Source organism: Trachurus trachurus, assembly GCF_905171665.1.
Source record: "Trachurus trachurus genome assembly, chromosome: 12".
NCBI lineage: Eukaryota > Metazoa > Chordata > Actinopteri > Carangiformes > Carangidae > Trachurus > Trachurus trachurus.
The window spans coordinates 26998627-27014887 of NC_139908.1; the positions used below are offsets into that span (position 1 = coordinate 26998627).

At 41.0% G+C, this 16261-nt stretch overlaps 1 protein-coding gene across 1 annotated transcript in view; it reads left to right on the forward strand.

Annotated features, from left to right (window-relative positions):
* Positions 1-16261, forward strand: part of dcc (DCC netrin 1 receptor) — a gene marked incomplete at both ends in the record, with an annotated part of 386320 nt that overhangs the window by 101459 nt on the left and 268600 nt on the right. The window contains one exon of the mRNA XM_083983745.1: positions 2438-2800. Coding sequence (XP_083839871.1) covers positions 2438-2800 — 363 coding nt within the window. The remainder of the gene's footprint in view (positions 1-2437; positions 2801-16261) is intronic.

Here is a 16261-nt window from a genome sequence, read left to right on the forward strand (position 1 = left end):
GCGGTGGACATTTACATCGCACACTTACACTGTGTGCTGATCTTATCTAGGCGGCTGGGGCCGTTATCTGATTAGTTAATCCAGTTCATTAAAGGGATAGTTCACCCAAAATTCAAATTTCACTCATTATCTACTCACCCTCAGAGCTGTGAGAATTGAGTCCTCCGTGCCTTTTCTGAGTTACGGGGGGGGTCCATGCAGCAGTATTTGTCCATATAATGGTTGTCAATGGATACCAACTTTCTTCGTCCAAAAAGACACACCAAAAAACATCCAAATACCTCCATGCTGCTCGTCTGTAATGTCCCTCTGGTATTGAAGCCCCGACATGAGAAATTGTTCCAAAAAAAATTAAATAAGTCTATATTTTAAGCTTGTTTGTAGCGGAAGCTCCCAGTCTCTCAGTTCACTGCTCTTCCTGTGTCAGTGCAAATCTCGCGTGATTTGCACTGACCCGCGGAACAATTTCTCATGTCAGGGCTTCAATACAAGAGGGACATTACAGACGAGCACTATGGAGGTATTTGGATGATTTTTGGTGTGTCTTTTTGGACGAAGAAAAGTGGTATCCATTGACAACCATTATATGGACAAATACTGCTGCGCGGACCCCCCCGTAACTCAGAGAAGGCACAGAGGACTCTGAAAATTCTCACAGCTCTTAGTCGACATAAGGGTGAGTAGATAATGAGTGAAATTTGAATTTTGGGGGAACTATCCCTTTAAGATAGAGAGAACATCCCACTGTATCACTGCACCAGGAGTCAGTAGGTAGAATATAATATATCTCTTCATCTGTTCATATTCCACCAGCATCACAGCCTCTTTACCCTAACACAGCCTGGGGCTAATATCAGCTGTCAGACAACAACCATCCTTGTAAATTTAATACATTTTGTGTCAATCACAATGATGCTAGTGGTTCATATTCTAAACAAGACTGCTAACACAGAAACAATACGTGGCCCCTGTGACCCCTGACTGCCTTGGGCCCTGCAGCAGTTCAGGTTTGATGATTGTTATTTCTTTCCCTCCAGACTCGCTGATTTATTTATTTGTATTTGATTTATTGCGTCATTGACGCCGTCCCCACTGGACACTGTTGTCGCTCACTCTTAACTGACATCGTTGTGCTTTCTTCTTGGCCTGAGGTCTGAGTATACTGTTGTGTTTTAAAGGGGAACGATGAAGCTGTTTAAGGTGAACATCTTGCAGAGTAATTGTGGTGGTTGAATGATTTACAGGGAGAATGGAGGCTCTCTACCTTCACCCCAGAGTTTCTAGGCTGAAAACCAACCTTGTAAGATGAGAGCCTCCGACACGGTGTCCCAGCCCTCGTCTTGCGAGAAACATGAACTGCTTTAGGGCACTATGATGCAAACACACAGATAAGACTACACAAATATACACATGGTCAAACTTAACGTTATCCACCTCGGTAGACATCACTCCACAGATTGCCTTCTCCCTGGCTTCGTGGAAAACCAATGCAATATTAAGGAGGGCATATTGTAGAAATATCACTTATAGAAGACTCTTTAACATATTTAGGTGTTTGTCTTGCCTTTCGGCCGCCAAAATGTGAGAATTGACAAAAAAAATCTATAATTTTCAGACTCTAGGTTGAAATCCATGTGGTTTTACAAGCTGTTCCCTCAGTTGTCTGGCAATGATGTAACTACTTTTTGAATTTGCATAACCCCACCTCTACCTGGTACCAGTAGAAGGGGCGGGGCAAGCAGTGGTTCATTTGCATTTAAAGGGACAGGCACTGAAACCAGCCGTTCTGAACAGGGCTGTTTAGAGAGGATGAAAAGAGCTGTGATGTTTGATCCTTGGGGAATTTTGACCAAAGCATGTCACAGACATGTCTTTAAGACACCTGGGAACTCTATTTTAATTTGTGGAAAATGGGCAGAATATGTCTCCTTTAAGTCATCATCCTGTTTTTTGATGATGATGATGAATCATTTCAGACAGTTGTATCTCATTTCTACTGAACCTCTGTCACATCCCAATTTTTTCTCAAACAGTCATTCTGTATTGTTCATCCTCAATTTTATCTTAATTATAATAATACATTTTATTTCATAGATACCTTTTTGTCACTCAAGGACACCTTACAATGAAGAAAAGAAAGTGCAAAATAAACAATAAAAACAACAAGATTAAAAACAGGTTAAAAATAGACAGTGCAATTAGTCAAATCATAAGGGAAAGGCAATCTTAAACAGGTGGATTTTGAGTATGGACTTGAAATGTGAGAGTTAATTAATATTCCTTATTGCGAGTGGTAATGAGTTCCAGAGTGGCGCTGGCTAAATGAGTGAATGGAAATGGAAATTTTATCCCTAAATTGTCTGGACCTCGTCTGTGTAGTGATGGAGTATTTCACTGTCCTGATGGTGACCTCGTGCCTCCTCTTCTCCCCCTGCAGCCTCAGACGCCTCCTCTTCCTCCTCCTCCTCCTCGTACGGCCTGGGGGGTTTCGTGGACTTCACCTTCACCCAGGAGCCTCAGGATACGGTGACGGTGCGGGGCGGCGTGCTGCAGCTGGACTGCCAGGCGCAGAGCGACGCCATGATGGCGGGGCCTCTCACCATCACGTGGCGGAAGGACGGCGTGCTGCTGAGCGCCGTGGTGGACGAGCGGCGGCGGCAGCTGGGGAACGGCTCCCTGCTGGTACAGAACGTGGTGCACTCCCGCCACCACCGGCCCGACGAGGGGGAATACCAGTGCCTCGCCACGCTGGACGGACTGGGAAGCATCGTGAGTCGGACCGCCAAGGTGACGGTGGCCGGTAAGAGAGCTCTATTCTATTCTATTCTATTCTATTCTATTCTATTCTATTCTATTTTATTCTATTCTATTCTATTCTATTCTATCCTATAGGACGAATCGCCTTGTTGTTTATAACTACTTCCGGGTAGAAAACCAGCATGAGAACAATAGTAAAGGTAAAGGTAAAGGTACTTTATTAGTCACATATACAGCTAGTACAGTGAAATTCTTTCTCTGCATTTAACCCATCCCTGAGGAGCAGTGGGCAGCCACGGTGCAGCGCCCGGGGACCAACTCCAGATTATGAGCCAGTGCCTTTGGTCAGGGGCGCTGACTGGAGGATTAACCTAGCTGACATGTTTTAGTGGTGGGGGACGGACGAGAGTTTCGCTATATCTAATTTTTCATGTTACTATATCGCCATTTAGACTAATCTGATGTTTGTAAAGTCTATAAAACCAATGATTGGACAAACATTACTATTTATGTGTGCACATTTTTGTAATTAGTCATGGTTATCATAGATTAGCTGGGCTAACGGTTAGCTACCTGTTTAACTTTAATAACTCAGTGACTCAATAAACCATCCATGAAAAAATATTTTCTCCAGCAGATATCTGAGTTACAACATGACTGAGCTAACTGGAGTAGGCTAGTTTCGTGTCGTGTCCGACAACGGGAGGGTTTTAACAGCTGACGTCCTGCTGTTAGCTTAGCTACCGCCGTTAGCTTAGCTACCGCCGTTAGCTGTCCCTGTCAGCTGCAGCCACTGATGCTTTCTAGACACCGATTCCCCCAAACTGAATGAATACCACACATAGCAACACAAAACACACACACAGAAATAGTAATGTTTCTTCAATCATTTCAGATTTGTCTAAACGGTGATAGGGCGTGAAAAATATGATATTTACTCTCGTTTGTTACTATTGATCTCATTCAAATTACGTGCTGGTTTTCAAGGCGATTCGGTCTATTCTATCCTGACTATTCTATTCTATTCTATTCTATTCACTTGAGAGTGAGCCTAATCCTTCCCTGCAGTACTTGAGGGCTCTTCACAGATCTATAGTTTCAATGTGTGTCTTACTCTCAGCAGGTCTGATCCAACTTCAAGGTCTCAGGTTTATCACTTGACTCTCTCAGATCCAAACTCTAATATTGTCTTAAAGTATATTATTAAATATTTCAACATCTTTCATATCAATGAATAGCCTATCAGGAAATGTGTGTCAAGTGCAAGTGCAAACATTGTGAGAGTGTCAGTGAGAGTCTGTGTTATGGTTGAGGAGCCGTCACTGCCAGGAACACCTTTATCAGAAAGAGCAGGAGGCCTACTTAGAGGCAAATATGTTTAACAGTAATAACAACAAAACAACAACAGAACAGTGCTGTCAACAAGTTCAGACCGAACCCACACCACTGTCAGTGTGTGTGTGTCTTGGTTCCCTTTGTCACCCAAGGACCAAACTTAGGGACGGGTACCAAATTTGGTACCACTGAAGAATCGATTCACGTGAAGTCAAACGGGACAACATTTCAGTTCCTGAACACACCTTTGCGTTGCGTGAGAGTGGAGGAGTGTCTGCTTATAGCTGAAACCCCACTATACGCAACGACATCACTGAATGCTGCGTCGCTCACATCGGGCGACACCTATACCGTTAGCCAGCCACAGGGTCCAGTGCGCCAAGGGCCGCCATTCTGAACGTTTACTTTCATGTTTCGTAATGCCAGCTCTTCATTATTTTTGAAAATGGGGCGCCATTCCGAACTGAAAAAAGGTCAACCATTTCGAAAGGTATTGAAATGTGCTGGGTAACACTGTGGAGAGCTTACCGTGGTAGTACAGTGGGTAGAGCAGCTGTAATCAGTATGGGCGACCGGGTATCGAATCCCGGAAGGGGTGCATTTTGGTACTTTTTTTGTCTTGTATATTAGCCCACTCATTATGTACATTATTAGCCGGCCGGGGACACACCAGACGCGGAAGTGCCACGAGTAGTTGCAAAGCGCCGAGAAGCGGACCCAGTTTCCTTTCAAAATAAAACACCACGATTGACACTTTCGGAATGGCGGCCCCTTGTGAAATTCGGAATGACGAACCTTTGGGAATTTTCGGAATGGTGGACCGTCGGAATGGCAGTCCTTCGGAATGGGAGTGTCCCCCCCCCCCCAGCGACAGTAATGCCTCTCATTAAACATGACATACTCTTAAAGGCTGAGGAGTTGTGATGTTGATGAGGAAATACTTTTTTTTACAGATACAATTACTGGTTCCAAATATCGGTACCGTTTTGTACCGAGTATCGGTACCGTATTGGTTCAAATGTGAAAGGTACCCATCAGACCTAACTACACTAAAGTTGGACTGACATAGCTTGCAAAACGTGTGGTGTTTACTGACGTGGCTAGCGACTAGAATTGGGGAGGCCTGAACCAAGCAGACTGAAATTTCAACGGATATATTCCCTTTGGGAGCGGACTCCTTCATTTTCAGTTTATAAAGTACCACCTCCAGCGTGGGCATGGTCGTGAGCCTGGCACAAGGAACACTCATATCATTATCAAATAGAAAGAATAGCAGGAGAAATTACCAATTGGGAGCAGGGCAGGAGAAAGGGTTAAAAATAGGGAGACTCCCGCGTAAAACTGCAGTGTTGGCAGGAATGTCAGTCAGCAGACATCATGTCCCACAGGCTTCAGCTTCAGCTTCAGAGATGACAGTTTCCTACCACTTTATACTGGGTGTTATGTAGAATGATGTTGCTGCTTCATTGTGATACTGTACACACAATGACACATTGAAATGCAGAATTGTGCTGATCACTGTTTTTGTCTTTAACATAGAAAAAAAAGCATAAAAAACATAGACTGGTGACCACTGGTGGGGGTGGAGGGTGGGGGGTGGGTTCCCTCATACAAATTAATGTTTCTACAACACCTTGACCTGTCCTTGACACACCACACACACACACACCACATGTCAAACACACTGATTTAATAAGGCTTAGCGCCTTCATTTCACTGTTCATATTTATTCAATACACCAAAGTAATTCACCTGTAATGTCATTTAGTGGATGGAGCATGGCTGAAGATCAATACAGTTAATGAAAGACATTAACAGAGACTTAAGTGTGTTGCCTTTACCAGCACCGTAGTACAATATTGTGTTTGATGGCTCAGCACAACTTCAAGTAGGTATTTAGTTTGACAGAAAAGAAGTTGTATGAATCAGACCTTGGGCGACATTCAAACTATACTGTGCACATATGATATAATGCAACATTATGAAAAAAATGAAATATTCAGAATATTGAATATCTGCACAAGACTATATAAATAACTACTGTAGGGTTGCACATTATAAATGAAGACAGTGCACTAATTAACTACGGTTTGTTTATTCATTTTTATCCATTTTGTTTAATTATCTGGATACATACATTTTTAACAACATGAGTGTGTTTTTTTGTTTTTATGCAATCAGTGTTGAAGCAGCCTGTACACAGACTGTTAATAACAGATGAAACTGCTCTACAGTCACTCTTAAATCCATCAGGTCACACATGATTTGTCTAGGTCAGCTTGATTTATGTATTTTTATTCCTTTAATTTTTAATGTAAATTAAATAGCACAGTGGTAAAGGCTCTTGGCTCTGACTTGTCACTACAGTAGGATGTGGCCTTTCTGTGTAGAGTCTCCCAGCTTAGGTTCTTCATCCCACAGTCCAACGGCATGCAGGTTAATCAGTGTATGTGTGTGTGTGTATTCCTCTATGTCCTATGATGGATTGGCACCATGTCCAGGGTTACCCAGCCCTCGCGCGATGGGATTGGCTCCAGCCTGCAAACCTAAGTGGTTTAAGTGGTTTGGATAATGTAAAATGAAAATCATTTAAATTGATGAAATCTATCCATCCATCCATTAGCTGTACTGCCTATCCGTGTAGGGTTGTAAAAGCTGAGGGGGACCGGAGCCAATCCCAGCTGACATTGGGTGAGGGCAGAGTCCATCCTGACCGACATATAGAGAGAAATCATTTCATTCAATAGGAACAACCTAGAAGTACAATGCAACTCAACTTAGATGATGAAAAAGAAGGAAATCCTCACATTGGAGAAATTAATATTTGGTGTATTTCCTGCAGATATGACTAATGCAGTTCTTCTGTATGTTTTATATTCCAGCTTTGACAAGGCTGAAAAATATTAGGGCCCGACCAATATATGGATTTTGTTGATATTAGGACCTGTTCTCAGATATAAGGTTATCGTTATATGGCAAAGTGATGTATTAGTATCAGTCGGAGTGGCACAATGGTTTTTGCAGAGCAGTAACTGTTGTGTTATTCATTAACTTCAGGCCAACAATGCATTTCACTGAGCACAAGGCTAAATATATATATCAAGTGCTGACATCTGCGTCTATCTGCCAGCTTTTGGACGATTAATGATTATTTTCAAAGGGCTGTAATCGGCCAATTAATCGGTTGGGTACTAATTCTTATTAATGATCTTGTACTTGCATATTTTAGAATACTGACTAGGCAAAATCACTCTGTTGGCATTTGAAATGAAGCAATAGACAGAAAGAATTTCAAACAGCATGAGGACTGCAGCTGCAGGATCAGCCTTCAGACATGAGGTCAGAGTTCATTTCAAACTCACTCAAGTGACTTCTCTTCAGGTGGAAGTAGAGAGAATAACCTCAACAACATGCTAACGAGGTTCTGGGTAATGCGTGCACACACACACACAGTGTAGCAGGGTGTCTGTCAGCTGTCTGTCTCTTTAGCGTGCTCAGCTCGGTGTGTTGGAGTGTTTTAGTCTCTAAAGTGACTCTCCATCCTCCTGGTCAATTAGAGCGATTAAAGAGACAGGAAACCAGCAGCTGCAGCTCACAGGGAGATGAGTGTGTGTGTGTACGTGTGTTGAGGCTGAGAGGGACCTTTTCTTTTGTGTCAGTGATTCTAGGGTTTATCCCCCCCTTCGTATTCTAAACCCTGTTCACCATCACCTGGACTTTAAAAGTGGAGCTGAAGAGGCTCCTCTGTCACACCAGACCCCCATTCACTAAACCACTTCAGTTACACACAGTGAAACATTTTTTTGTTTTTGGTTAAAGCAGAAGTAAGTGATCCAGTGGTTTTGGCTAACTTCTTGTCAGCAGATGGAGTTAGCAGTCCCCGCCCTCGTCCCTACGTCACCACATTCACGCGCATCCCTTGGCTGCACACACAGAGAGGACCGCCCCTTTATGCCGTTCTCTCTCCTCATTGGATAAAGGTTGTAGGATACAAGGAAAGTTTTCTCCTCGGCTTACAGCATAGCAGAGTGACTGACAGACCCGTGTTTCAGACCAAACACTCTATGTAAGTGATTGCTGTCAGAAGATACAACTATTTAAGACTTATATTAACACAAACCTGGGCCGTAAAGTATACCCCCGCAGCCCCCGCGAGGCGGGGGGGCCCCGAATGCCGTGGGGGCCCCGCCCCCGCCCGTTAAGACGGGTTTCCACCGAATCAACCTTTTTTTTTTCTTTTTTTTTTACACCGCAACATATGGTTCACGTCATGATAACTTCTGTATTATGGCCATTGAAGCTTCCACAGTCCATAGTTCTCCTCTTTGTTTGATATTTCAAGAGACTTCCTAACCATGGATAGCTCCTAGGCAGGATTGCTCTGCTGTGTTGTCGCCGCCGTCACCCCCCCCCCGTCCGTCCGTCATCGCGGCCATCCCCCCCCCCCCCCCCCCGTCATCGCCGCCGTCATCCGGGGCCCCGCACGGTTACGTTACGGCGCTGACACAAACATTCACCTTACTTCTGCTTTAACTTTAAATTAACATCTTGTCTGAAGTTACTGAACTCTTTTCAATCAATCAATCAATCAATCAATCAATCAATCAATCAATCAATCAATCAATCAATCAATCAATCAATCAATCAATCAATCAATCAATCAATCAATCAATCAATCAACTTTATTTATAAAGCACATTTAAAAACCACAGGGGAAGCCACAGTGCTTTACATTGAGACATAAAAATAGGTTTAGGATTGAGGTAAAAGGCATAAAGACACAAACACAAAATCACTTCAAAAAACAAACTTTGTGTGTTACTCCAGTGGTCGTCAACATTTTAGTAAGGTTTTTTTGGGGGTTTAAACATATTATCGCAACATTGGGTCTAAGTGGAAGATTAACTTTTGTATTTCTACTCACATAATCTAAACAAATCAGGCATTTTAAACTACTAGAATGATAAAAATATATAGGCTATATATATATTTCTATTAGTAGTAATTTGTAACTAAAATGCAGGTTGAAATGTACATTAAAAGACAAACGTTTCTCATAGGTCCTTGATGTGAAAATGGTGGGAGAGCCACTTCCATCAGATCTGCTGTCAGCAACATACACACATAACAGCTCATTACATCTTATTGAACAAAAAGCAGGAAACAGACTCAGAGTATATGTTGCCAAAAGCAGGAAACAGAGTATATGTTGCCATGGATACAGAGAGGATACTGAGACATTTAACTTGAGCCACTTTTTTTTTTTTTTTTAGCCCATATTGTATTTATCGAAGAGATGACTATCACTGATCTCCAAATGAGGAACTTCTTCAGATTTATAGATGTTGGATGGATTTTTCCAGCTCACTATACTGTACTGTAATGTATTGAAGCCTTGTTATTCTACTGTACTGTACTGTGTAGGGATTGTCCCAGGGACCAAATGGGAGTTTTGAATGTGATGTCCTCAGTCGTCTGGTTTTGTTGGGAGCTCCGAGTGAGAGTTTTGATCCAATATGTGAATAAATGTAAGCCGTAACATTGGAGCTGAGGAGCTCTCAGCCACTTTCATTTTCTTCTAGTAGCTCTCAGAGGAAAACAGTTGGAGACCTGTGGTCCACACAAAACCATAATATTCCAGTGTGAGCTGGATATTCTGCTCCTGCTGCTGCTGCCTGTTCACTTCACTGTTACATTCAGTATTAACACAAATGTGACTTAACATTTCCCCATTATGTCAATAGAAAACACAATTCTTTTGATCTTGCAGTTGTAATAGAAATGTTCTTTCTAGGAGTTGGGAACACCCATGACAAAGAAAACAAGTGTCTGCTGTTGTACGCTGCAGACAACCAATCACAGAACCTGGAAGCTGCTTTTTGGTGAATTCACTGAGCCCTCATCCCAGCCCGAGCTCACACAGACACACACATACAGACAGCACACAACACATTACAAGACAGAATGCTAATGAACAGCAGAGGCTTAAAAATTCAATTAGCAGTCTGGCTCTGTGCGTGTGTGTATGTGTGTTTGAGGAGATGACTGTAAACTGGGAATTAATTAGAAAAACTGAGCAGTGAGATATGGGAGAGAGGGGAAAATCCTTAAAGGCGGAGGAGAGAAGAAACGCGTGGAGAGACAGAAGGCGGGCGGAGTGATAGAGTGATTATCATTATTATAATTATGTTGACATTGGTGGTTTTTTCTAATGTGCGAGCAAAACCTGTGGTTTGTATACCGGTGTGATGGATGTTTGTTAGCTGCTGCACCTGTTGTAACAATAGACAGCAGCAGAGCTTCTGGTGAACTTCAGTACTGTTCCAAATCAAAGTCTGGATCTAAAGTAAAGATCAAATATCCACAACTGTTCTTTTTCCGCCAATTTTAATGAGGATCGAGACAGTAAAGTATCCCAGAATGCATTTTGAACCAATTGTGACGACTGCAGGGATTCAACGCTGAAACAAATTCCATTCTTTGACTGTTTGTCATGAATAGGGGAGAGATGGGGGATGATAACAAACACTTCCAATTTCTCCAATCAGGAACAAGTTATGAACCTGATTCGCTTTTTGGTGGAATTGTACGTTTACGTTTCCATGGTTTTCAGTCGTTGTCATAGTTGCGGTAAACGCATGGATCTATTAATGCTGTCTTTTAACACGGATGTCAATTTGTGTGATATCCACTGTTAAAAGCTGCTGTGATGATCCATGCGTTTTACAGATTTTCATTGGGGGGAAAAAAAAAAATCCATGCATTTACCGCGACTACCGAAACCATGGAAACGTAATCATAAAATTCCACCGGCAAAACAGGCTTACGTTTTTGACGTTCGGAAAAAGGTGGATATGCTCAGACACAGCCAGTTTTAGAAGGAGGTATGAAAGTTTTTATTTATTTATTTTTTTTACTTCATTTATTTTTATGATAGCACTGCAGGGTCTGTAGTTAAACTCATCAAACTTAAATGATGTTTATTGTGTCTATATACTGTATATTTCATGCAAGTTGTTGGTGCTGATGTTTTAGTTGTTAGCTGTGAGGTAAAGTTCATGGCTACATGAGTCTGGTTAGTTGTAACAACAATGAAGAATGTTACAACTTACTACAACCCAAATTTGAATTGCATTTGTGTTTTCTTTGAATTTCAGTATGCCTGGTCTTGAAAGAGAAGAACAAGGGGGTTAGGGTTAAGGTTAGGATCAGACTAAGTTAACAGCTACGCCATTTAACAGCAGACACATGGAACTAGTTTGTATTACATTTCAAACACACTGGTTTAAAAGGGCTCCAAGATACAGACAGAAGTGTAATGAATGTTACAGCCATCCCCCGTCTCCCCTACTCCACATTAAGTGGTCAGTTTATCCAAATACTGACTATTTGAAAATGTGCGTGGGCGTTTTTAGAGCCAGCATCATACTGCAGGGAGACCAGCAGTCAGTTCACTGGTAGAAAAGATAGAGTCAAAATGTTGTTGCTGCTACTTATTCTGAGTAGATGAAACTGACGGCATATGATGTGTTGGACAGTTCACTAACAACTTTCCCCCTGTGAGCTTCTTCTGTAGAAAAACTACATCTGGGAAAATATAAAGACTCTCTTACAGTAACTATTTACATTTGATCTAATCCAATCGAGTGTTTACTGTACATGTACCACTGCCGAGTCTGGCCGGGTTCAGGCCGAGAATTAATGCTGACAGACAGATTTTAATTTTCAGGCCCGTTGAGAACTCTAGAAATCAAAGATGGAGATCTATGGTCTGATCAGCACAGTAGTTGTCATTGTTTTGACACTTTCATTCAAGCATTTGCAAGTGAAGAAACGTCACTACACATTTATGTCGACACGGAGGATACGCAGAGAGAACATAACCAACATTCACTTTTCAATTATTTCTGTTTAAAGGTCCAGTGTGTACAATGAGGGGAAAACAGTGATATCTAGCATTCTGATTCTATTATCTATCTATTAAAGCGTCTTCGAGCACTTGTAAAAGCACGTTATCAATAAAATGTATTATTAAATTTATGATTAAATAATTCTATTGTTTATTTATGAACATGAAACTCTTGAAACATGCTCTCTGGTTGGCTGGAAAGGATTTTCCATTCTGTACAAACATAGCGGGGCAAGATGGTGACTCTAAGCAAGACCCTTGCTACATGTATATAAAAGAAGAATTATAAGGCTAGGAAAACCAAACAGATTTTATTTTATAGCAATTATACACTTATACAAATTTATTCATTGGTAGTATATTCAGATTTTGCCAATAAACCACTTGACCTTTAAGAAAAGGTGTATTCCACCTCTCTGAAACCAAATTAAATTTCACTGGGTTTGGGCCTGTTTATTCAGTTCGAGCTGTTTAAATGCATTTTCACTCAGTTTGGACATCTAAACCACATTCTAAGCTACAATATTTGGCTCCATGTTAACCCAGCTACAGGTTTCACACCTTCACCTGATTTACAATTTCTCTCTTTCCTGTCTGTTTGTGGAGTTGAGATGAATGTTTGGCAGTACAGTCAGGTACAGACGAGTTGAAGTGTAGCCTTTGCTGAGATGATCTGTTGATATTAGGAAATATGCTGCAGATTTACAGGCAGCGAGGCAGCAGAAATACAGCAAAGCCTCGGCCCAGCTTCAGTGAAACATTAAATGAAAATGAATACTACTTTCAGTCTGTGGTGTTTATGGAATGTTAATGAGGACGGGCTTAATGAAAAAGCTGTTTCCATGTTTCTCTAGATGTTCACTAATTACTGTGTTAATGTTATCCAATGTGTTAGCTGCTCGTCGTCAGCAGGATGTCTCAGTCTCAGTGTTGGTTTTTGCAGCCAAGCTCATCATCCGTTAGACTCCAGAGCTGGAGGTGACGAGGGGACAGACGACACAACAGTCAGTCCACCCGTCCTCAATTAGTCACCGACTCTTTGAGGATTTGGACAAATCCCAATTAATGGGGTTGAGGCGGAGCAAGGTTCAGCCCAAAGAAGCAGATAATAATCGTTCCCAAGGCGAAGATTTAGTGCAGGAGCATCCCCCAAATCCCTTCCACTGTCCTCGACTGTTTGCTGCAATTTGCATGTTATTATCAGTGTGAGTTATTTTGGTCCATTTTGTCTAATGAGGAAGAAAACAGCAGGAAGACAACAGCCATCGTCACAGTGACTGACACGGTGTTTGTTTCTAGTGGGATGCGAGGGGTTTGCCTACTATAAAAACAGGAAGCGACAGCAGATGAAGGAATGGCACGAGTTCAGAGTCAAGGTCTCGTCTTTTTCTTCCTGACTTCTTCGCATTCCATGATCTTCTCCTCTTCCTCTCCTCTGTGTGTCTTCTCTGACTGGTGATCACTGCTGTGTACTTTGGATTCATGAGGCCTTTGACTTTGCTTTATCAAGTTCAGGAAACATGCTCTCAGATCAGTTCCAACTTAAAATACACATGATGCCAATCTAGGAGAAACATTTGTCTTTAGTAGTTTCTTAGTAGAAAGAAAAAGAGTGTGCAGTGTGTGTACAGTACAGGACACTGTTTTTTAAAGGGGACATATTATGGAAATATCATGTCTTGAAGGCTTTTAAACATACAGTATATTTGGGTGTTTGTCTTGCCTTCCGGCCCCCAAAATGTGATGTGAAAAATATGTCATTTTCAGTTTTTGAAATTGCATAACCCCACCCTTACCTGGTACCAGTAGAAGGGGCGGGGCAAGCAGTGGTTCATTTGCATTTAAAGGGACAGACACTGAAAGCAGCCGTTCTGAACAGGGCTGTTTAGAGAGGATGAAAAGAGCTGTGATGTTTGATCCTTGGGGGATTTTGACCAAAGCATGTCACAGACATGTCTTTAAGACACCTGGGAACTATTTTAATTTGTGGAAAGGGGACAGAATATGTCTCCTTTAACTCTGAATAGCTGGATATTCTGTGATAAAATCTCTCTTGGTGTTGCTGATGTTCTTGCTCTGATGAACTTAGTTTAGATATAGTTAGATACTTTATTATTATTATAATTATAATTTACAGGCATAGCTATTGCAATTCTTTTAAAAACTACTTTCAGTGTTTGTTTATAAGAGCTGTTCCTGATAGAATCAGCTGTTCCCTTCACTGTGAGAACAGCCTCAGTCTGAACACATGACATTCAGATCATTGCTAACTAAAATAAATACTGTAAATAAAGCAGATGAATGAACTGAAAATGAAATCTAATCTAATTTGATTGTCAGGCTAATTATTTTGCATTATGTTCACATAAGATTCCTGAGGTGTAAATCAGATGGTCCACATAGCAGTCAGTGTTTTACAATATTTAGCTCTTTAAATAGTCATTATGTTGACAAAATAGCATGAAATCATGATCATGGTTCACTCAGAGCTGTCAGATACATTTATTTTCCTGTAATATTTAGCATCAAGGTGAATATATCTGACCTTTAAAATAAACACAAAGTTCACGGTCATTATGTGTACTCGTATGTTGATGTTCACAATATTTACGATGGTGAGACCAACTGTTGAGAGTTTTGCCATCAATCTAATACCTCTTACAGTTTTTCACAGTTGCTAAAACACATTTCTCGAAACCCTCTATGCTTTTCTCAAAACTGTAAACACAAAACTCAACAGTCAAACCACGTTCACCAAACCTCCGACACTTTCTTTGGTTTTGAGAACAGATGAAACAGTTTCGAGGTGTGTGTTTAGTTTGGAAGATCATAGCCCATGTCAATCAAAATTAAAAACACTGCTGAGCAGTCATTACACACCACGCAAAAAAAATAAAAACTGAGGTCATGAAGCTGCAGAGATAATGTTTATTGTTCTCACTAGGCTAAATGCATTTCATTAAAAAAATATCCTATGTGAATTTAGCACTTGTATTCAGCTTTGTAAAAAAATCAAGAGACCACTTCAAAATGATCAGTTCCTCTGGTTTTACTATTCATAGTCATTTTGTTTCATTCTATAACCTACTGACAAAATTTCTCCCAAATTGGAAATAAAAATATTGTTATTTAGAGCATTTATTTGCAGAAAATGGCAACAGATCAAAATAACAAAAAAGTTCCAGTGTTTTCAGACCTTGTATAGGCCTAATGCAAAGAAAACAAGTTCATATTAATTTTAAAACTTTTTAAACTAAAGTCTAAAAAAGTTTAGAAATCAAAATTGGTGGAATAAGCCCAATTTTTTTTTTATCTCAGCAGTGTTTTTTTATTTATTTATAATCTTTCTTCCTCATTAAATATGATTTACGGTAGTTCAGGTGATCAGCTAAGTAGAGTGAGGTGTGCTTGTGTTGGAGTTCAATAGACACTGGAATCGATGGCTACCATACAAGTAGAGAAGCTGATTTATTAACAACATTTTGGAGTGGTTTCTTTATTTTTTCCAGAGCTGTGTATATGTGCTTCTCATATATATATAAGAAGCACAAAACCACAAAATCAAACTCAAGTACATTCATTCAGCCACAGCATCATGTCTCTTGGTGAGGGGTGGACATAGCCTACAGTACATAGGTGTCCTCCCACACTCATGTGGCCCTGTTCTACAAAAAGAGAACATGCAGTTACAAAAATACATATGCAATGACATAGAGAAACATATTTTTTTGCATTTTTTGGTCATTACAACATTCACAGTATGACTGTACACACAAACAGATGTGCTCTGCTTTGAATCTCCAGGTTATGGTGGACAGTGAATCTGCTGACGTTAGGTTGTCATTCCATGGACAAGAACATGGTGTAGAGTATAGCTCAAAGTTATTTTTCTTACTTGAGTTTTCTACCCCCCTCCTCCTCCTCCTCATGGACCACCTCTTCACAGCTCTTCCTCTTCCTCTCAGGTTGTTTCGATCTGTTGTAACAACCTTCACCAACCCCTGCTCTCTGAACTGCTTTATAACGGCGTGTCCTCCTCACATCATTAGCCACAAGTGTGATCACAAGTTTCAAGTTGCGTTTAAAAAGCTGTGAAAACTGTGCTTTAATTGTGTTTGAACCATTCTTGCATTACGGTGCAAAATGTGCAAAATTTAGTGAGTGAGAATGTGTTTGCAAGTTGTGTCTAACCAGGTGAGAAGTGCGTACGGTCGTGCCAAAAGAGTAACCGATTCAAATCAATGTGTTCCAACCGCTGAG